This window comes from Oxyura jamaicensis, chromosome 4 (genome assembly GCF_011077185.1).
Source record: "Oxyura jamaicensis isolate SHBP4307 breed ruddy duck chromosome 4, BPBGC_Ojam_1.0, whole genome shotgun sequence".
Classification (NCBI taxonomy): Eukaryota; Metazoa; Chordata; class Aves; order Anseriformes; family Anatidae; genus Oxyura; species Oxyura jamaicensis.
The window spans coordinates 64,396,301-64,418,473 of NC_048896.1; the positions used below are offsets into that span (position 1 = coordinate 64,396,301).

At 52.6% G+C, this 22,173-nt stretch overlaps 1 protein-coding gene across 1 annotated transcript; it reads right to left on the reverse strand.

Moving 5' to 3' along the window:
* Window positions 1-487: 487 nt before the first annotated feature.
* On the reverse strand, window positions 488-18,577 carry SCD5 (stearoyl-CoA desaturase 5). The gene is made up of 5 exons (XM_035325514.1): window positions 18,330-18,577; window positions 9,022-9,152; window positions 5,465-5,670; window positions 2,627-2,859; window positions 488-2,169 (listed from the first exon to the last, which is right to left on the reverse strand). The coding sequence occupies exons 1-5, from the start codon at window positions 18,451-18,453 to the stop codon at window positions 1,979-1,981; spliced, it is 885 nt and encodes a 294-aa protein (XP_035181405.1). The 5' UTR covers window positions 18,454-18,577; the 3' UTR covers window positions 488-1,978.
* Between the last annotated feature and the right edge of the window lie 3,596 nt (window positions 18,578-22,173).

A 22,173-nucleotide genomic window follows, 5' to 3' on the forward strand; every position in this document is an offset into this window, starting at 1 on the left:
TTTATGCTGCTCTCCACCAGCCCATCAAGCCCTCGGCGAGGGAAGCAGCGTTCCCCATGCTGCTGTTTTTCCAACCAGCAGGTGGGAAGCCTCCCAGAACCGTACGTAGGCACAGTAAGGGGCAGCAGGGAGAAGCCTCCCACCATGCTGTGTAATTCTACCAAATGGCCCAACTGCATTGGGATTTTCACACATGAGAACTTGCCATGGTCTCCTTTCAAGCTTAAGTCAGCTTTAAATTTCTGTTCCCCTCCTTATCAGCTTGGCAACTAAGCCAAAAGCAATCCAGTCTCGTGGGGCCCTTCTGTGTGCTAACAGCCCTCTTCCCCCGCCAAGGAATGCACAAACATGGAGGGGGCAGGTACTTTGGAAGTGCTGCACCGAGAGAATACCTGGAAATGCCAAGTGAAACACTGCTGTGCTTCTGACGTATGCTGCACAAAGCCCTTCGTTTCTGGAGACATTTCCGAACAAAGCACAGCAGCCGGCCTAATCATAACTGTTTATTGTAAATCACTCAAGAGTTTACACAACATTAATGGCAAAGTAACACTGTTAAAACACCTGCTGGATGAAATACAGAATAAAGACAACTCTTTAATATTATATGGCATCATTTGGAAAACAAGAAACAAGAAAAAAAAGAATTGATTTTAAATTGCGTGGCTTTTTTAATTCTACATCTTTCTTGAAAATATCTGGGCCCGAGTCTCACTTAGCTCGAGATCACTGCCTTGCCCGGGGCGTGGGGCCGAGTGGCCCAGAAGTGAGCAGTCCCTCTGCGAGGGACAAGGCGGTGACCTGCTTTATAAATGAAAATCATGCCCTCTATCTTCAAAAGTGCTCCAGTGCTGACAGTACAAAGCCTCTCTCCTGCACTGGCTAACATCTAACACAAAGGGCTCTATGTCCCATTCCACATGCTTTTTTTTTTTTTTTTTGCTTTTTTTTTTTTTTTGCTTTTTAATCAAGGCAACTGTTAAATGTTAAATTCAGAAGCTACATAACTGTCTTTATATTTTGCTCAGAAACCAATGGATGTTGCATGCAGCTGAAACATTAGTAGAGACTGACTTTGATCAAGGTCGGTTTTCAAAGACCTGCTAGTCAAAGGCAGAAAAAGAAATGAAGAGGCCTCTTGTGCAAAAGGAGCTAAAATATGCATGCATCAATGGCCATGACTGATTAGAATATAACTCAGGTCTCCGAACATCGAAACCAAAGCTTTATTTGGCTTAAGACATTGTTGAGCTCTGTACCGTTACAAATTACAATGTATATGCGACAACAAAGGAATCATCTCAACATAGCATCAGTTTGTATTTTGGCCTGTATAGAGACTAATCTTCAACACAAAAGCCCGCTCAGCAATAAATGGTTTTCGTATTTAGCAAAGACAGCAGCGCGTTGGTCTGGCTAACAGGGCTAACAAAAAGAAGAAAGCAGATTTTCAAACTAACGTCAAACTGATCTTCGGCCGATTACTCGCCTTGGACATCCTGTTTTCCATGGTGCTGTTACTGGTCCTTGCCGTCAGTTTGTAGCTGACACAGCACACTGGGCCCTGCCCCGGCCTCTCCAAGAATCATGTCTCAAAAGAATGTTTGATTAAGAGTAGAAACAAATTCTCCCCTCACTGCACTTTACAAGGATAGTTAGTCCCTCCAACCTGCCACATTTACCATGAACGAGCAAATTACAATGTATTTCAGACATGAACTACAGTGACTAAAATCAAATCTCTCTCCTGTTTTAACTCTAATATTAAATAATATAGAACATTTTGACACTTAATTGTCTGAAGTTTGGACATAAAACAACTAATAAAGACAAAATCCTGCACCCGAACTTGTGGAATAAATTCGGCTCAACTGAAAAAACTAATTTTAACCAGAGGAAAAGAACTCCAACCAGCGCGAGCAAGCAGGGGGTGCCCGCACGCGCACACCAGCGCTGCCGCAGGGAGAAGCGCCGCTCTTCAAGCACTGCCATCTCCAGTCCTTTCCTTGCGCGCCTGGATCATCTCCTTCGGAGCCTGTTTCCGGTCGGTGACCAACCCCAACCAAAACATGAAGTCAATGAACCAGGTGGTGGGGTTGAACTTCAGGCCCAGCTCGCTGGCGGAGTAGTCGAAGGGGAAGGTGTGGTGGTAGTTGTGGAAACCCTCACCTGGGAAACAGAGAGGGAGTTACAAGACTGTGAGGCTGGCACGCTGATGAATCCAGGACCATGCTGGGGTGGGACGTCCCAACCCCTGTTTTCAAAGTCCTGACCCCGTGCAGGTTATGCTGCATCCCTGGCTACGGGAGATCTATGCGAAAGACCCCTGACCGCCTCCATTTTACAGCTTTTGACTTTCCCTCCCTGGCAGGAAGGGGCATTTCCCACCCCAAACACTCAGAGATGAAAACCAGAACTGCTTCAAGAAGGGATACTGACATCCAAACAAGAAGCAGAGCATTCTTCAGTAGAACAGGGGAAGACTTCCTTGAGCGTGTGCAGCCTCCTCCAAGCCCTGGCTCAAAGCAGGGGACAGCTGCAGGTGCCCACAAACCCCAACTAGGCTGCAGCAGGACGAGATTTAGCTCCGAGTTTGCAGATCTCTGTGGGGGGCTACAGCACCTACCAATGGCTCCCAGAGTGACAAAGGTGTTCTGCCTGGGGTTGATGTACTTGTCGTATGGGCGGTTGCCGTACATGTGCGCGGCGCTGTTGACCAGCCAGGTGACGTTGAGGGAGATGGTGTACCGGAGGATGGAGGCAAGGAAGTAGGCGTTCCACAAACTCTCGCCCCAGAGGTACCACGGCACAAAGGTGGGGATCACAAAGCACATCAGCACGACCGAGCTCTTGTAATACCTGCGGGGAAGCAAAAGGACACCATTACCATGGTGGGGACGATGGCAGGGGAGCGAGGGGCTATCAGGAGGCATGGGTCCCACAGAAACCCCTGGCGTAACCTGGGCCAGCCCCATAACCTCTCTGAGCTCCACACTCCTGGCTGTTTTGCAGAAGAACTTGAACAGAGCCAAGGAGCACTGGAGAGACTGCTTTGAATGGGGCTGCTCCAAGCAAGGCGCCAGTGTCTTCAGAGCATTTATCTGTTGTGGTAATCCTGGCCAGGCTGGAACAGTCTGAACCAAGACATCCACGTCTATGGAGTGGTACGTACTTAGGGCAGGCATCCTTCTTGTGCCAAGCCTTGCTAGTGCTCAGCACCACAGGCAACTACCAGGAGCTAGGAGGGACAGCTGCTGCCATTCTTGTCCTCTCTAAAGCAGTGACACGAGTACTCACTGCACTGAAAAGCGCCAGGAGACGTGTAAGGGAAAAGTGCCAGGTAAGGAACAGCTATGACTATTAGGATGCTGTGGAAAGATGGCAGAAAAAGAATTGCTGCTAATTCAGGACCCACTCCAACAATGGAGGAAAAAGCTTGACCCACAAGAACATTCTTGCATGTCTAACTGAAATGATGTCTCAGTATACTATAGGTGTATCCAGTTCTTTGGAGCTTGAGGTGTTTGTTTTATTTATTTATTTTTTTTTGAGAGGAACTATGTTAATGTGTCAGAAGCAGTGTTAGGGAAAAAATCGCTAGTGGTCCCTATTGTTACCTTTCAGCATCATTCACACTGTGGATGTTTCCAAACAATACCCAGAAAGGCTTACTTTAAGCAACCTGCTATTAGCAAGCCAGCACTTGGCTTTTCACTTCTGAGAGGCTGTCCTGCCACCCTGCCCGCCCGCTCTCCCCAGCCTCAGAAGGCAGACACCTCGGCAGTTCGCAGCTGCAACAGCCTTTGTCCAGGAGGAACACCAAGCCGAGTTCCTCGTTGGCAGCCAGGCCAGGGTGCCACTGGCTCGGCATCAGAAAAGTTGCCTCTTCTGCCAAAAGCAGTTGATGTGGCAGGGACCAGGGCTGCTTTTTAGTCTCTGCCTTTGTGCGGCTGTCAGGGCTCTCAATATTCAGCGAGGAATGTGTGTGCCTTCATGGACTGCTGCCCACAGCTGGGAGGACTAAACGGAAGGCTTTGATGGGGATGAAAAAAAGAGAGACTGTGCATGCAACAGAGTGTGCCTCAGCTCTGCCAGCATGAACACTGCCAACTCTTGCCTGGGCTTCCAGAGGACGAACTGGGTACTGCAGGGGAAGGAGCCACACAGCAGCAGGGAAATTTTCAACTATCTGCTGTTGCATGACATCAGTTCACAATTCAAAATGCAAAGAGAGCCACAAACCCTGAAGCAGCAGGTAACGCTGGGGCTCAACAGCTGAGGCCCAGTCCCGGAGCAAAAACCTCAAGACCAGCGCCTGAAGGTCCTGGGGAAGTTCAGTGCTGGCTGCAAACCCGGCACCCAGGCACACCTAAGAGCCAGCAGCTGCCAACAGACCACCCGCTGTTTTTCTGTGCTGTCAAAAAGACCACTTCAGCCTCATAAAAGGAGGAACCTGAATGTTTCTTCTAAGGGAAAGGAAGCCCTACATTCAAATCCCGAGCCCTGGCATTTGCTGAAACACAACTTCCCTGCACAAAACGGCCACCATCGCCATGCAACGTTTGCAGCACAACCAAGGCAGCAGAGACTGCTTCTCGTGGGCTGCTGTTGTCTTGGTAAAGGGAACAACACAGCCAAGAGGTGCTGCAGCAAACCACAAGGGAGCCTTTGCAAACACCTACTGCTGACTGAGCCAACAAATGACAGAACAGAGGGCAGTGAATTCCTGCCTCCTGCAGCTCCTCAAATGCAGGGAACATTCTGCCTGTGCACAGCTTACTCTAATGCAAAGGTGAGACAGATTTCAGGACTCAGCCAGCTGCTTCCCTCACCCAGAAAATGCTCACAAATAGGCGAATGTGGTATGCAGAGCACCTGTACCAAACGCTTGCTGTCAGGGAGCATGTTCCATTTCCACCTACGGTGCAGTTACTCACATAGAGAACACAGCGTGCTGCTCAATTCCCACGTTTCACAGAGCATGTAGCAAGCTGAACCTGGTCTGCGCTAATTCTCAGGGGAAATAACTAATGCTGTGCAGGATGACAGTCCTGTGAGAGGAAGCACTCGGTCTGCGCTGGCCAAAGATGGGTTTGCAGAATGAGAGGTGCACTTCTGCATTACAGCAGGTAGCGATTACAGCCTCTACTCCACTGATCAAAGGAGAAGGCCAAGAGCCTGGCAGCTTCTGCTGTGGCTGTTTTCACAGCCAGCCTTGGCTTTCTGGAAAAGGACGAGGACAGGGCACGCTGCTTGTGCAGCGCAGCTGGCCAAGACAGGCTGCGAGCAGGAGGCGCACAGCCACAACTGCAGGCAGAGGGAGAGCAGCCCTACTGCCTGCCATCAGGGTGGCAGTGATCTCCTGGGGGAGAAAGAGGACAGGCAGCAACAAGGAAGAAGCCACAATGAGGTGGTCAGGACCCCTCCACCCTGTGCCACACGATGGCCATGTGCTCCCACTTACTTTCTTTGGAACCTGACAACGGGGTCATCCAACAGGTCAGTGAAATCCAGTTTTCTCCCCTTCTCGATGACGTCCCGGTGCTTGCGCACAAACAGCCAGCCGATGTGGGAGAAGAAGAAGCCACGGCGGGCGTTGTGCGGGTCTGCGTCCGTCTCCGAGTACTTGTGGTGCACGCGGTGGTCTCGGCTCCACTCGTAGATGTCATTCTGCGGAGAGAGCACAGCGGGGTGAGAGGAGAGAGGCCCCAGCTCCTTGCACGCATGGGGACAGCAACCAGTTTGGAGGGATGTGTCTCTCACAGTAAAACTTCCATTTAAATGACTGCTCTGTCTGCAGGGGTGTGTACCAGAGTACGAGACTGAGATGTCAAAAGAAACATGCCTGCTTTTTGAGAAGCCAAGTCTTGCATTTACAGCTAGGCTGGAATAAAAGCCTCAGACCCACAACACCAGATCAGCATCGGATCCAGATCAGACTTGGAGAGAGGCTTTCTGAAATTATTCAGCTGAAGGGTGTTTTGCAGTGGTGCTCAGCTGTTACCACAGGGAATCGTAAGCGTGCGCAACACTTGGAAAACTCTGGCCGCACACTCATCTGTGAATTCAGTTGCATCAAAGAAAAAAAAAGCTATTTAATACCTGAACCTACAACACTGTGAGCTTCAACTACAGAATGCTTAGCGGAGTGTCCTTTTCTGTGTTTTTTCCACCTTTGCACAGGCAGGGAGGGACCCAAACAGTGATATCCAAAGAAAGAAGGCTTTGAGTTGGAACAGCAGCAGCACTCACAACCACCAAGCACAGCAGCTTCACTCCCAGAACTGAGGAAACCCTTTGTGGTGTCTGCGAGAACCGCAGAGCGGCAGCCATCGGGGCAGAGGACGCACTGCAGGACACAGCAAACCCAGGCTAACGACAGCTCTGCAAGTTTGTATTTTGTGAGACCCAAGCCCTATGCTGAAGCATAATGGAAATCACTGCTCATTCTCTCAGCTGAGAGAATTGAGAGAAAGCACCAAGGCTCCCCGAGCTGCTGAACAACTCCAGGAACAACTAAAAATAACAAGCGATTAGTCCGTCTGAAACGCATCAGAGTTCGATGGCAGCACTGCAAAGGTGCTGTCTGCAAGAGACCACAAGAGACAGGTGAGGAACAAAAACCCACTGCCCAAGAAAGCGAATTGAGCTGAGCAAAGCGAACCAAAGGAAGCCACCAAGCTCCTCAATGAGGGCAAGGGCAGATCTTCACCTTGCTGCCGTTTTACTTTTTCCCTTGCAGAGAAATGAAAGGGAATGAAAGCCACTGCATTGCTTCAAGTGGCAGATGTATACTTCGGGGGGGTATCCAGAGGACTAGGAGATGCTACGATCAAGGCATTTAAAACCAAACTAGGCTTATGTGAGAAGCACACACCTAGGAAAGGTCCTCTTTCTTAACCAGAAATGATATTTCCAATGAGATTATCGATCAGCTTGTCGTAAGAGCACTTGATAAAATTACTTGTGGCACAGCAGGTAACCAGGTCAAAGCAATGACACTGTGAGAAATTAACTTGGCTTCTCACACCACAGCAAACACCTGCAGGACTAGCAAAAATGTGATTCTCCGGATGAAAGCGCAAGGAGGCTGTGAAACAACCGAATCACATGTAATTAAAACCACAAGGGCTAAGAGCAAACAAAGGCCAGAGGCCAGAACTGTTGGCAATAAATACACCAACAACTGGAGCGCCACACATGTAACTGCGAGCGCATTAATAGCAACCATTTTTCAGGAAGGTGTCACTCTTGATGAAGTTTCAGGTAAATGCAGGAGTGAAACCCCCTCCGAAGCAGCACGACAGCATCATGCTGTGACAGTGACACAGACATGAGGTTTCATTAGCAGGCCCCTTAATAAATCTGCAGACCCAAACGTGATGACACACTTGGGCTGCATCACGAAGCCGATGCACTCACACAAAATCGCAAACAGCCCCTGCAGCTGTGGACAGGTGCTCTCTTGTTTCACAGGGACAGCCAGGAGGGACAGTGCAACGACACTTAGCTGGGGAGAAACCACCATGTCCCAGCTGAGCTGCCCCTGCCCTTCGAGAAGGCAGCCTCCGGGGCTGCTGCAATGCTACCGCTTCCTCCCAAAGCCAACAGGAGGGAGACAGACAGGAAAACTGGCTTGCTGCCTGTTTGTGCTGGTGCCAGCAGGCTTGGGCAGGCAATTGGTGTCATGGTCACTAGAACGGGCTTCAGACTACTTCAAACTGAGAACAGGTGACTCGGCCTTCCACTTTCCTTCTGATATGAAGGGCACAAAGGTAGCTTGAAGCCACCCTGAAGTACTTACTGCCTCGGAACTGTACCATGTCCTCAGCCAAAAGCCATGATGAGGCCAACAGAGCCAAGAGCCAAACCCAGGGGAGCCGAAGGCAATGCCGTTGCAGCAGTCAGGCTCACTGCAATCCAGCTTGGCACACTCATTGGAATTACTCATGAAAGATAAGATCTGCTGTAAAACAGGAGTACAGCACCAGGGGGTTCTTCAAAACTCCAGACGCTTGTTTAACACACTGAGCAAAGGGTTTGTAAAGCTCTGCAAGGAACAGAGGAGCACAAAGTGGCTGGAACACAGCTCAGAATAAACGGGGGGTTAGAGTCAAATGGGACATACCCCATATTCAAACAAAAGTGTTGTGCTCTTTGTAAGGTGTAAAGGGACCAACGGGATTAATACCCTGCACCTTAGGAAGAAGATAAATCAAAGATGATAAATGAGCAGTACAGAAACGGATAAAGGGACTCCCTTCATCCTCTGTTGAGGTACATGAAATCATACAAACATATTGGAGGGAAAAAGGTAAAAACGTGGTATGCAGTGCCACAACAAGTTATGGCAGCTGAGCTAGACAGTGTAATGCTAACACAGATGCATATATCTGTCTGGAACAGCCAAAGGAACAACTACGTTCACACCATGGGAATCCTGGTTCTGGGCTACCTCCTACCACCAGCTGAACGTTACTAAAAGATTTTGAAGTCTGATATTGCCTATCAGGAAGTACAAAGCTAGTAACACACTTCTTTGCAAATGTATTTAAATTCTACTGCCAAAAAAGTGGCATCAAACAGAGACAATTTAAGACTGTGTGAAAGGATGTCCACGCTCCTTTCTGGGCATGTGAAAAACTCCAGCTGCCTGGCTGGACAAAGAGACCCCATTATGCAGATGTATTTGCATGAGGTCGTCCCTTACACAAGTTTCTACATTGTCCTCTAAAGCAAGGGGCCTGGCCTTGGTAAGAGAAGCTGCTGAGATCCTGATCTGGGCAATTTGACTTGGTCCTTCAATAACTGTTGCTCCTGGACTGTCAATATATTAAGTATTGCTTGGGCAGTGCGAGGGGCTCTGCATCCCCTAAGCCAACACCGTGCATCATCAGCAAACGTGTTTTTGCTGATATATACATATGTATTGCTTTTGATGTCTCTAAGCTGAAGGGATCCCTGCACAGCAGGTAAAGCTGCCAGGAGGCCGAGAATCAGGACAGGCAACCACTAACCCACCTGGAAAGCCATGGAGTTAGCTGCAGCCAGAAAGATCCGCAGAGGCAGCTTGGCTTTGTAGGAGCGGTGGCTCCACAAGCGATGCGCACCAGCTGTCACACCCAGGGCTGTCACCAGGAAACAGAAATAGGCTGAAAGACAAAAAGAAAAGGAAAGGTGTGCCAGGGGTCAGCTGTCCTTAGTATTGCATTCTTGGCTGTAAAGCTGCTCCTTGCCCCTGTCTGCCCACGCCTGCAGGGATGCTCAGGAGACGAGGGGAGGATCTCAGCCCAGCTCCACCTTGGGATGTGGCATTTCTCCTCCCAGCCCTTCCTGCTTCTCTGGTGTGATGCTCAGTGGAGTTTGGCAGCACTGAAGCACCATGCCGCGATGCATTTACACACAGTGTGCCTTCGCCCAGTACAGGGGAGCAAGGGTTCTCCACTCATCTCAGAAGAGCAGTGACAGCTCTCCAAACAAGACACTGCCAGCCTCCTCCAGACAGGTCTTTGCTCAAGTCCCATCTGCCAGCTAACTGAGGAGCATCACCTCCCGCCCCCACAAATGCAAACCATGTCAGAGTTTCCACAATAAAAACTTTTCTCATCGTAAGGAGCTCCAGTCGGTCATATAAATGCAGCAGGCAGACCAGCATTCACAGCCTCCCTCAGCTTCTGGAACTGCCTTTCCGTAATTACCAAGTTGGCCAAGGAAACTTGTGTTGAGCATTTTTCAGACGGCCAACGCAGCAAGAAATCACAAATGAACTGGAACACTTCAGCTACTCCCAGTTAGGCTGCCCAGCTGCCATGATAGTAGACTCTTATGTCTCCTTCCAAAAGAAGCATTGATTTCTCACAGTGACCTGAAATGAGTTTGCACGGTGTAAGGTGACGTGCTGTTTGGCCAGGGCAGCCTGCTACCCGAAACACACATGCTGCTTGTGTGCAGACATGCCGCCACCAGAACGTGTCTAATTCAAATACCTAAGTAGAGTTCCTGGAAAAAAAGGGGAAACCTTGTCTGTGAAGGCTGGGGGGGGCGGGTTACTTGTGTCCATCTGCACAACAGCAGGCAACCCTGATAGGCAGGCAGTGGAAAGAAAGGAATCTTCAGTCAGCTTTCTCCGGTACTTAATGTAGAACAGCAGTCTTTGCAAAATGGAAATTAAAATCTCCACACGTAGGTGGGTGCCTACTGTCCACCTCTATCCACTCCCAACTCGTACTGCTTGTACTTACAGTGTTGAAGACAAAACACAGTCAAAAGGCACTTAGTAGAAAAAATGGCACCCGTATTTGATGCTGATTGTCACCCCTGCAGACTGAAGAAGTAAACGGACCTTATGCACGCTGCTGGTGGATCCTTACAAACAGCTTTACCCAGACTGCCTCATGTTATGTATGTGCCCAGGATTCATCTCCTGCACAGCACACAGAGCCTTTCTCACAAATTCAACACACAAAAGGAGTTGGAAAGATCCTAATAAAGATGAAATGTCTCTTAAAACCTGCTGTCGATTCTGTCTCCGAGGATGTATTTCCCTTTCCAGCAGGCTGCAGCGTTCACACTACTCCCAGAAAAGGTTCAGCTGTGCAGGCCAGCGTGGCGCTGAAGTCTGTTGCCAAATCCAGACTCGTGCCTGCTTCCCGAAGGGAGGTACCCAAAGGCGCACACACGCTCCCTGCGTGGTGTTCGCGCTTTTTGCTTGACAATGCTCGGATCAGTAACGACGCTGACACCACAACTACCTTGCACTCCGGTTTCCTCTGGCTGCTCTGACACATGCCCTGTCACGGCAAGGACACAGACTTGTCTTACACAGTGCAGGGAAACCCATCCTGTCATTTTCTGTATGTGATACTGAGCCGTGTTGGGCTGGTGAAGCAACGATGTGGCAGGAACATCACAAAATAGAGCCTTTCAAATTGCTCAGATGACTGCAATTGTGGGAAGAGATCTGTGACACACCGAACACTGCCATTATCCAGGCAACACAGAAATATTAAGGCTATAGTCCTGAATCATCAGAAGAACATATTGTCTGTGGGTTTTTCCCTTGTTAACCTCATGCTAGTCCTAGGGACTGAAATCCCCTGTCTTCACCTGTCTCTTCTTTTCAGGGGATTTGGTATTTCAAGAGCATCTTCCTTGTGAATCTCATTTTCTAGCCTACCGTTAATGGAGACAGAGGTATCGCCAAGAAGAATAGCTTGCTGGGCCTTCTGTAGCACAAAGGCAAGCTGGAATGGCTGGGCTTCGTACCCACGCAGCACGCCTCTTCTTTGGCTTTGCAGGGGAGGAATCGCAACAGCAGGAATTTTCCTACAACAAATCCCAAGGGCTGAAGCGTCCCCAGGACAAAAATAACAAAAAACCCACCTCAGAAGTGCAGTGACCAGAGCAGACGCAAATCCTGTTGGACAAACGCACCGAACAGCGAGACCAGATTGCTGTGGTTCTGGCAGGCATTAGGGTGCCTGAAAATGACACCTGGCCACTAATCCCTGCTGTACCAATGCCAAGAAGAGGCCAGCATGGTTTATCGTCGTCTTTCTCATCCATCATGCAGGAGGTCTGGCAGGAGCGCTTCCAGCCACGAGCTCGTGTGATGCAGTGGACACAGAACGCTTCCGAAGAGGGGAAGGATAACAAGCAGTGCGTGAGCCGTACGATGGGACAAAGGAGAGAAGCCGAGGAGGGGACAGGAGATGAAGAGGGAGCGGAGGTTCAAGCACTGCGAGCACAGGGAGCCGGCAGGTTGCTAGGCTCCAAGTACGCGGTGCCTCTGCACAGATGCTATTTATGGGAACGCGCCAGAATCAATAGGCAGAAGATTTTTATTCAACATGCTTATTAATGACCTGAAACAAAGGCAAACAGCATATTAATTACAACTGCAGAGGATGCTAAATTCGGAGCAGCAGCGAGAGAGCTAAGAAACACAAAAGGATCCATGCAGAAAAGGCTTGAAAAAAGGATCTGCCAGGATAGAAAAAAGCAAAGCGATGAAGCTCGGTGGCCATAAGCACAGACAGGGATCTGCAGGGAGGATGAGGTGCTTGGGGAAGCAGGCACCTGCAAGGATGATCACCACCAGCACATAAAATATTCTGAGCTTGCCACACGATAGGGCAGCGAGACATCAATGGGATGTTGAACAGCAGGCACAGGGGTATCAGCTCACAGTCAGGGAGAAGCACGGCAAACTACACCAGGCAAATTGTTTAAAAATGGATGGGATGGGAGACCAGCAGTGTAAAGCATTTGGGTCAGCTTTCTCAGAACAGCTCATCATTCCCGTGGCCAGATTTCCAGAAAACCCGTGTTACATCAATCAGCAAACTCCTCTGAAAACCTGTGCATCTGAGGGGCCAACCTCCAGGAAGACGGGATATTGCCACAGGTTGTGGCACCTCCAGAGGCATCAGAAAAACACCCTCTGCTCTAAGTGGTGGCTTAAATCGGAGCAAATCTCTCCCCCTGAGAATTCCAAGTCTGTTGTGTGTTTAACATCACAATTTGAACTTGTTTTCTTTCCCAAAGCACGCTAGAGATGGGATACGTATCTACAGGTAGCAAATCCAGAGGATTAGTGAGGGTTCTGGACCCTTACCTGGTTAAAAAAACAACAGCAAATGAACCTGAGCAAGAAATCCAAGGGGCACTGGGTGAGGTCTGCATGTCTGAACAGACAGCGCTGGCTGCTGAAAGAGGTGAAATGGCTGGCCATCCTTCTCAGACACTGATTTCAAGGAGGCACCGCATCAGAGAGCAACCATCCACACGCCGCCAATGTCAAACATAACCCAGTTACACGGAGCAAATTGCCATCATCTCTGAGGGACACAGCAGCAGATATAAAAATAGTCGTTGGGAGACAAAAATCAATAGTGTGTCCACAGCGGTGCTGCTGTCGATACAGAAATGGGCTGCAACATGCAGGACGAGGCTCGGCGACGGCTCCCGTGGGGCAGCAACACTCGTCGGACCGCTGAGCGCTGCCCCAGCCTCCCCGTGCCGCTGCACAATGAAGCCCTCTCGTGACATGATGCCGCTGGGTGGAAATATTCCTTCCGTGGGAAAGCCTTGGGGAAACCTGCATGAGCAAGCCTGGCAAGACGTCTGCATCTCAGCGCGGGCTGTTTTCATCCCACCCGCTGCGGGGTCTGGTGAGCTGTGTGCGGAGGGGTATCGCAACCTGACTTGTAGCGTCAATAGCAACGCGAGGGTTAAAGCCAACAGGGATGGACACGCAACGTTTGTGAATTTACACGCTGACATTTACCTCAGCTTATTGAGCCAGAGCAAAATTGCTTGCAAGGGAATTTTAATAATCGACTGCATAGAAGTCAAGGTCTTCCGTCAGGCTACGAGAACTGCATGAGAAACACAAACAGCAAGTTGCTCAAGCACAGAGTGAGCGTTGCAAAGCTGACTGCTATAAATATGTAACAGTTCTGTACCTTACGGTTAGGATTTTTTCCCTTTCTAAAAATTACAGCACATCTGCATATCCTCCATCCGCCTTCTGTTCCTCACTTGTGGGTTTTTGCTGTTGTTCACGGGCAGGTTTAGGACTAACGCACGACTACTGCCCAAATGAGGGAAGGTACATGGACGTTCCCAGCTACCGCTGGCGTTCCCAGGTCCCGCTGCCATCCACTTCAGCAGTTGCCCAGAGCCACCACTGAACAGCTCACACAGACAGCGGGGCAAAGAAAACCCTGCCTCGACACCAGGGCTCAGTCCGCAAACACAACCGGGGTCTCTGCGTACAGACAGAGCGAAAAGGCCATCGGCTGTTCGCTGAGCCCTGCCAGCTGTCAAAGGCTGGCATCAAAAGCACCATGGGCTGGACTCAAGCCAGCAGCCGAGAACTGAAAAGCACCAGTTCCCCGAGCCGCCTGCTGGGAAGTGCACGCCAGCTCTCAGGGGAGCCACCCATTCGTGTGAAGAGCAAACGTGTGAAATCTCAGGCCAGGAGCGGGTTCATCTAAAATTAGATTTGCACATTCTCTGAGCTGCTCTAAATTGAACCAAGAGAGAAAAAGAGAAGATGAAACACATCAAAAGGAAGAGGGGAGGCAGCTCGGAGCTGCAAAGCAGATGAGTTTGGCAGTGGCAGGGTGGAGGAGCTCCAGAAGATGTCCATCGCGCCCTCTTGGCTCCGCCATCGCCCGCCCAAGACACCCAGTTTGCCTCCGTCTGGATGCACATGCCTGCGTACGCATTTTCAGGAACGTTCCCCAGAGCCAGCCCTTTTGGCTGAGTATACAAAAGGCTTTATTCCGGTTGGAATAGCAGAAACGTTCACATTGACAACTGCGGCCAAAGTGACACAAATAAAGCCAAGAGAGCAGTGGAAAGTGCGGATGACAGCAAGTATTCCAGAGAACGCTGTAATTCCCCTAGGAAGCACACACAGATTCCCTGAACTCACCAGCAACTGAAGATTGCCTTAAGATGCCGCACAGTTTCTATGTATTTTTAGATCAAAAGAAAAGGCTGGGAGATGCTTTGATTTCTCATTTCTCTGAAATTTGTGATGCTTCTGTGTAGCCTCCCTCGGCTCAGCTGGATCCCGCGTCATCACAAAACCACCGGCAGATTTCACTTCTCTCCCAGTGACCTCACTGCTGTCCTCAATCCGCAGGCTGGCAAGGGCGCCGCTGGCTTGCAAGTGCTCTCAAAACACTGACAAAGAACTAGCATTGATTTTCTCTTGTTCCTCAGACATGGAAGGAAAGGAAGTGTGTACTCCAGCCATTAGCAGAGGGCTCCAGAGACTGGCCTTTGGCGTGCAGCTCTGCCTTGAGGAAGCAGGGGCTCAGCCCTTTGCATTTACAGTCACTGCCCTACCACCAGCCCCTCTTCCTCTCGGAAAAACACAGTTCTCCTCCACAAAGAGAGGGCTCAGAGCCCTGCCAGGTAGCCACAGCAGCCCACATCAGGTTTCTGCCTTGTTCAGACTTCTGACAGTCCCTACAGGACAAGAAATTGCTTGGCTTCAATTACAACATCAGCGCTAATTACAAGTGCAACCGTAATTGCAGGGAGGGAAGGCGCAGCGGCAGTGATGAGGATGCAGACTGAGTTCTGGTGGGTGAGCCCAGAGGAGCGAGCAGTGCTTCTCCCTCCTTGAAAGCAACCGCAGCAAGCCCAGTCGAGCCGGTCTGCGAGGCTGGTGCCGCTCTGCCTGGTGGCACGTCAGGCTCTGCCCGCGAGCAGCTCCATCGCTCACTGCCCTGCATGTTCTGCCCAGCTGCAAGGACGTGTTTGGAGTGCCTGAAACGCTCCTGCTGAGAGCAAGGGGATGGAGGGCCCACGCAGCATGCACACAGGCACAAGATGCCTTCTCCAGTCCTTTACCACGTTCACGGTGCATATGTGATATGCAGCACACAAACCAGGGGAAAACAAAAAGGAATCAACAGTGCAGGGGGGCGGGATCCAGATAGGAAACACATAAATGCACTGAAAGCTGAATGTGGGGAAGTTCACAGGTAAGACTGTAAGCAGTCACCTCCAGCAACAGTCAGAGCAGGCGAGGAAGGGAAGGGAAAACATCTGAGCGGCAGGAACATGTCCTGCAGCAGCACACCTCGGAGCAGGGCGGTCTCTGCTGAGATGAAGGCGAGGAAAGGTTGTTTTGCTCAGTAAATCCCTCCTACCAAGGCAACCTTGGATACCTCCTCACAGAATTTTAAGAGGAAAGCAGTCACTACCTGTTTTCTGACCCAAAATCTTGCCTGCAAGAAATTGCCCGAGTATAACCACTGCAGAACCCCCAGGGTGCTCCTGGCAGAGCGGCAGCAGGAGACACAGCAGAAGTTTAAATCAAGCGCCTCCAATCCACACCTGTAACGCAGACAGCACCTCCACGTCCTGCTTCCAGAGAGCTCTCGGAGGTGCAGAGCGCAGCTCCTCTGGAGCCAGCATTTCTATTACCACCATCTGCGTGGAGCTTCTAGCACAACGGGGGCTTCTCTCAGCGAGCACGCTGCACAGACGCGCTACCAAACCGGCTGGTACCCGAGAAGCCAGCAGATGGCACTCAGGAACACACGCGGCTGCTGAACCCTGCCAGACCAATAAACCCGCATCTGCAGGGCACAGCAGCAACATGTGCCTCCTCGCGCCGATCGCCTGCCACAAGGGCTGAGGAGGAGGAGGAGGTGATGGCAGAGCCCTGCAGGCACCACGCTGACCCCCGGGGCCCACCGGCTTTCAGCCCCCGTGTGATGGGATGTCCTGAGCAACGTGAAAAGCAGGGGCAAGCCTCCCCTCCCACGTGGACACGAGGCCGTAACTTTCTCTGTTGCAGGATGCCAAAGGGATTTTTTGTGTTGTTTAACTAACCCAAGCACTGGCTGGGCACTTGACGGGGAGCGCCGGCTGGTCACTTAACTTCCAGGCTTACGGAAGGGATGGAACCTGCCACGTGCACTGCGGACCCCTCCGCACAAGTTCATGTCCGTGAACACACATGGTAGTGCCCAGCAAGCGCTGCTGAAACCACACCGACGGCTGAACACCCCTGGGGGCCCCAGGAACTGCAGCGAAGGACAGGAAGGGGCTGGCAGAGCAGGGGTCGTATCCAAGGTGCAGCACTAGTTCCAGGGAGGCAGCAGGAAACCCAAAAGCCGGCGTTTTAAGCTGTGTAAGCATGCATCCCTTGAGAGATAACCCAACTGCCAGTGCTCTCCAGGCAGCCTGGCGGTATTACACACAGCTAGGGGGGATCCCGTCCACAGCCCCAGCAGCGCGTGGGGTTCGATGAGCTGGAACGCCTGCCTCCACGTGCTTGTGCAGGAAGCAATGGGAACAGAGGAGCACAGATAATCCTGAGCAAACACCCAGCCGAGCCTTCTCTTGCCAGCTTTTTTCCGTTGTCTATTACGTACGGCTGGACGAGTGTCAATAAATTACCAGTGGAAATGACTCCTGCTGAGCATGCACTTTGGCTAGGACAGCTGTTTTTGAGGTGGCACAGCGGTGCTGGTGCATCAGGGACGACCAAGTGGGTTCACTAAGGGAAAAGTGTGCCCTGCACTGTGCAGGCAGCACCCAGCCCAGCCCAGCCGAGTGCTTCCTGAGCTACAGATGTCTCTGGGGAGGATAAATAAGAAGCCAGGCAGGCACTAGTGAGCCACCGACGGCTGCCCGCATCCTGCCACGCACCAATGACGCCAAGTTCATTAACCTGAGCAACAACAACGCTGCTGTTGTCTACCCCTGCCTCCAGCGTGATGGCACACACTTTAGCTGTAGATATTCTGCAGGAGGTGCTGTATTTTACTTCGCCCACCGCTCCGGATGGCTGGACCCAGCATGCTTGCTCCCTGCTGAAGAGCCCCTGTGGAACTGCCCAGCCAGCTCCTGTAAAAACTTTTCAGTCTGCTGTTGGGTGGCTGTTAAAAATAACAGCATCGAGAAACAGGAGAGAGAAAGGGATTAAGTTGCAAAGTCGTCGAGATCTGTTTATTATTTAGCATCTCTGCAAAGTCAACCAGAAAAAAAATACCTTGAAGGATGGAGGGCTGAAGCTGGTCATTCAATCCTTCGGCTCCTGCCTTTAGGAGCTTCATAATTAAGACTGAGCAGAATCAGAGAAGATTTCAATGCATTTTCTCAGAAAGGCCACAAGGATAGGAGACAGCCCACCTGCCACACACTGGGGGACCAAGAAGGGTTGAAACCAGCGGGCAGGGGACGGCCCAAGCCACACAGCTCGGCCGGGCTCTGCCGGTCCCCCTGCCGCAGCTGAGGCGGGGAGGGGGACAGAAGCCAGGCGGGACGCGATGTCCCTAAAACCCTGCTCGGAGTGTGTGTGCCTGGGGGTTTGGGGCTGGTGCGAAACGGGGGGCTGCTCCGGAAGGCAGCTCCCCTCCACAGAGATGGTTCCCGTGATGAGAACTTGTGCACGGGTGGTGGCTGACGGACGAGTTCATTCCCAGGCGCAACAGACCCGCTCCGGCAGTTTCCGAGGCTTTCCCGCGGGGGCACAGAGCGGCCGGAGCCGGACCCACGGCACAAAACCGGGAATCCTCCAAGCCGGCAGCGCGTCCCCGATCCCTGCGGCCGCTGTCTTCTGCCGGCGGTCGCCTCCCGCCGCCTGCTGCCCGCAGAGCCCTTCTCCCCGGGTCGGCGCCGCCTCCCCTGGCCCCTCACGCCCCCCACCCCAGCCAAGGCCGGCGCTGCCGCCCCCCCCGGCCGGCTTTCGGCCCCCCCCGGCCGCACAACCCCCGGGGGGGGGGGGGGGGGGGGGTGCCCCACCGCGCAGCCCCCGGCCCCCGGCGCCCCCCGCCCCCGGCAGCCGGACTCACCCCAGAGCAGGGTGAGGAGCTGCGCCCTCGGCACCAGGCTGAGCGCGTAGACGGCGCCCAGGTGCAGCAGCCCCATGAGCACCACGTTGCGCCACACGATGGCCTGCCCGCCGCCCGCCGCCATCTCGCCGCCGCGCTCCCAGCGACACGGGGGGGGCGGCGGCGGCGGCGGCGGAGACCGCGCAGCGCGGCCGGGGGGCGCCTCGGGGCGGCCGCTCCGCTCCGCTCCGCTCCTCGCCGCCGCCGCCTCCTCCTCCTCCTCCTCCTCCTCCTCCTGCTTCTCCTGCTCCGGCTTCTCCTGCCCCTGCTCCGCGGCTCTCCCGCACCGCGCGGCGGGGGGTGGGCGGGCGGGCGGCGGGAGGAGTCGGCAGCGGGCCCCGCATAGCGACAGCCAATGGCCGCCGCCTGGCGCCGCGCTGAGGGGAGAGAGCCCAGCGGCCGGCGCTCGGGGTGCAGCGGGCTCCCCTCAGGGCTCCAGCGGTCACCCCTGAGGGCCCCAACGGTCTCCACATGGAGCCCCAGCAGCTGCCCCTCAGGGGCCCAATGGCTGCCCCTCAGGGGGGTCCGAGCGGGCTCCCCTCAGGGTGCCAACAGCTGCCCCTCGGGGGCCCAGCAGCCACCCTTCGGGGTGGCCCCGGTGGCTGCCCCTGAGGGTCCCAAGAGGCTCCCTCCCCTCAGGGCTCCAAGGCCTGCCCCTCGGGCTCCCACCGGCCACTGGTATAATTACCAGCCCCAGGAGGGGCAGGGTGTTGTGAGGGGGCACAAGCCCGCAGGGCGGTGACATTTATCGGGCTGTGGGTAGAGAGGGTGAGAGGAGATGTGACATCCCTTCAGGACTCGGGCTGGGGGCAGGCGGGAGGGACGGCTGAGCCGTTCAATGATTTTTCCATCTCTTGGCAGCTGGGAGCAGAAAGAACCTCTATGTGCTGGCTGCCGTGGTGCAGCAGGAGACCCTCAGGCTTCCAAGAGTAAACAGCACCACTTGTCCTGCCCATGCCATATGCAGGTGGGCACAGTGCCATCCGCGTGCAGTGGGGACACAGGGCGAGCGCAACGGGAGCGCTACCAGGCAGCAAGGGAGTACAGCATGCAGGGAGCACAGCTCTAAGAACCCAGGTGGAAGCACTCGCCCTGACCCAGCTTATGTGGGCTCGGGGTGGATGTCAGTCTTCCACACTTGCACAGATGAATAGTGGCTCCTGAAGGCCAGCAACCAACAACCACAAACAGTCCTGCCACCCTGGCAAGAGACAAACACACCAGGAAACTACTTGCGATGCGTGAGTGGAGCACATCACTGCTCCCCTGATCCCAGAAATCACCACTCAAGCAGCAGAGCTTTGGTGTCAGCCCCTGGTCACTGTGGTAACTGTGAGCAGCAGTACAATTTGGGAGCCCCTGGCTTTTAAAAAGTTACCAGGCTGCTTTGGTCATGACATTAGGGCCATGAGGAGCAGACAGAGACCTGCACTGCCAGGCTAAGCTGTGGCTCACAGCAGGAGATGCAAAGAAAAGACTTTGCAAATCTGACTGTCATTTCTGTGAGCCAGAAGCGCCCAAAGAAGAAAACCAAATAGCTGCAAGCAAAGCAACACAGATGAAATGGGATTTTCTTTGTAAATGCCCCAGGGTTCATATTCTCAGAAGCAAAGGAAATACAAAACAAAACAAAGTAGCCTGAGCGTGATTCAGAAATTTGTGATATGAATTGCCTGGTTTTGTCAGCTGCACCTAGGGGAAAATATGTGGTGGCTGCACACACGCTGGTAATGAGAACTTAGGCTAGTGTTCAGAGGGACATGTTAGAACGTTCCCCTCCTTTGGGCATCTTGCATTTGCTGGCAACCCAGCCAGACTTTCTGCTGAATGGTGCCTTGCTGACCTGAGCAAGTCTCTGGCTCCTCTCTGCTAGCACAGGCACCTCCTGCCCCTGTGCACGTATCCTCCTCCAGCCTCCCCAGCAAGAGAAACCCCTGTGCGTTGTGTTGGGCCCCATGGCAGCATGCGGGTGCCTGTCCTGGTGATGGAGTCCCTGTGGGTCCCCACAGAAAGCCAGTGAAAGTGGCTTTCCTGAGCCATGGGCTCCTGTGGGGCGAAGGCTAGGGACACAGACCCTGGTGAGCGATACTGGTATGAAACACATGAGCATGCTGTGCTAATTAATTACTAACTACACCTCCTGAGGCAACTGAATCAGCAGAGAGCATATAATTAAGCCCCAGATTGTTTCTGATATATTTTAAACATTCTTCTAGAATTCTCCGCCTGGAAAGAAGAAAGAGGACAGCAACAATGAAAGTTGGCAGATGATTTGTGGGGACACCGTGAGTGTCATTTTAATGCTACTGCTGCCTGCTACCAGCACATTTCTGCTATTTAAAACATTGACAAGATTGACCTCATTTTTTTTTTTTTTTCATTTTTTCTTGTTGTGAAAAAAATAAGCAGTGTCCACAAAGCATTTTTCAAATTAAGGGCTTAAGTGGTAGAGTAGGAAACAAAGCCCAGGACATCGGAGGGATGAGAAATATATGTTCACTATGTACATATTGAAATGCTTCCAGTGCCGCAAGGCAGCAGGTTCCTGAGAATCCTCCTTCATACAGTACGGGGCAGTCACAGACCTCGGGGCAAGGTCACCCATTGCTGCTGTCCTGGGGCATTGCTGGAGAAATGCTTGGAATGAGGCATGCTTCCGTCTCTGAAGCTCATGGGAATTGTAATCAGGTTCGCCTCAGCTGAGAGGGGCTCGCGTTAAACATATCCCTGTCTCCTGCCTGCCCGTGTGGGGACAGACCTCTGACCTGCAGGACCCCCAGAGAGCCCATGGAACACCTGACCTGCCATGCAGCAAGGCAAGGCCAGGGGCTTAGTGCTGCACCTCCCTGCATCGCATTGAAACTCTTCCTGCTATCGGTGTGGGTTCCTCAGAGCACTCGCCAGGTGCCCTCGGCTCTCATTCAAGGCTGAGCGACTCAGCTGGGCCTCAGCAGCCCCTGCAGGGGAGGGAGGAGCAGCCAGCCGGCCGCCGCAGCCTGTTTGGCCCTGGCCGCAGGCAAGCTGCCCTCCAAAAGGTGCTCCCTCACCTCCTGGCTGCTGGGGGAAACAGCTACGGCGGCGCTGTAGGGCCCCCCTTTCCTTCTCTCTCAGTAGCCCAGGCAGCCTGGCATATGCTCCCTTCTGCAGATCCACATTCCCAATCTGTATGTTGGGGAACGATGTTATCTGAAAGGCACAACACAGAACAAGCCTGATGTAAACACTGCACGGGCTGCAAGTGCTGCAGAGATTAAAGGACAATCCCCAGCATTCACGCCTAATGCTGACCTTGGGCTCCTGCCAGCCAGAACAAGATAAATCCATTACAGAGGTCTACGGGCAGAAAAAGGGTTTTGCTCCGTTACTTGTGTGTCCTGCCTGGGGCTGGCACGCACTCTTGTGCCAAACCCTGAGCTTCCAGTCCAGTGGCCTCGGCAGTGGGAGAAACTCCACTAAGGCTGCCCTTGCTGCAGTCTCCTGCCAGGGGTTTTGTGGGGATGGCGATACCTGCGGCAGTGAGGAACTGCCTGCTGTCGGAGGCCGCCAGACAACACCCCTGCAGAAGACGTGCTTAGATTTTCCTTCTGTCTCTTTTCAGTATTACTCGCAGCAACCACAAGTAGCCTGATCGGTGTTAATGGCACAGTATAAATCTATTCTCACTAGGTAAAATGAAAATTGGGCTATTTGGGGCCAAATTCTGCTACCAGTGTAAATTGGCAGAGCTTCACTGCCTTCTGTAAACCAAGCTGGCCATTTGCATTTGTGATATCAGATGGGTGGCAAATTGCTTGGCATTCCTTGA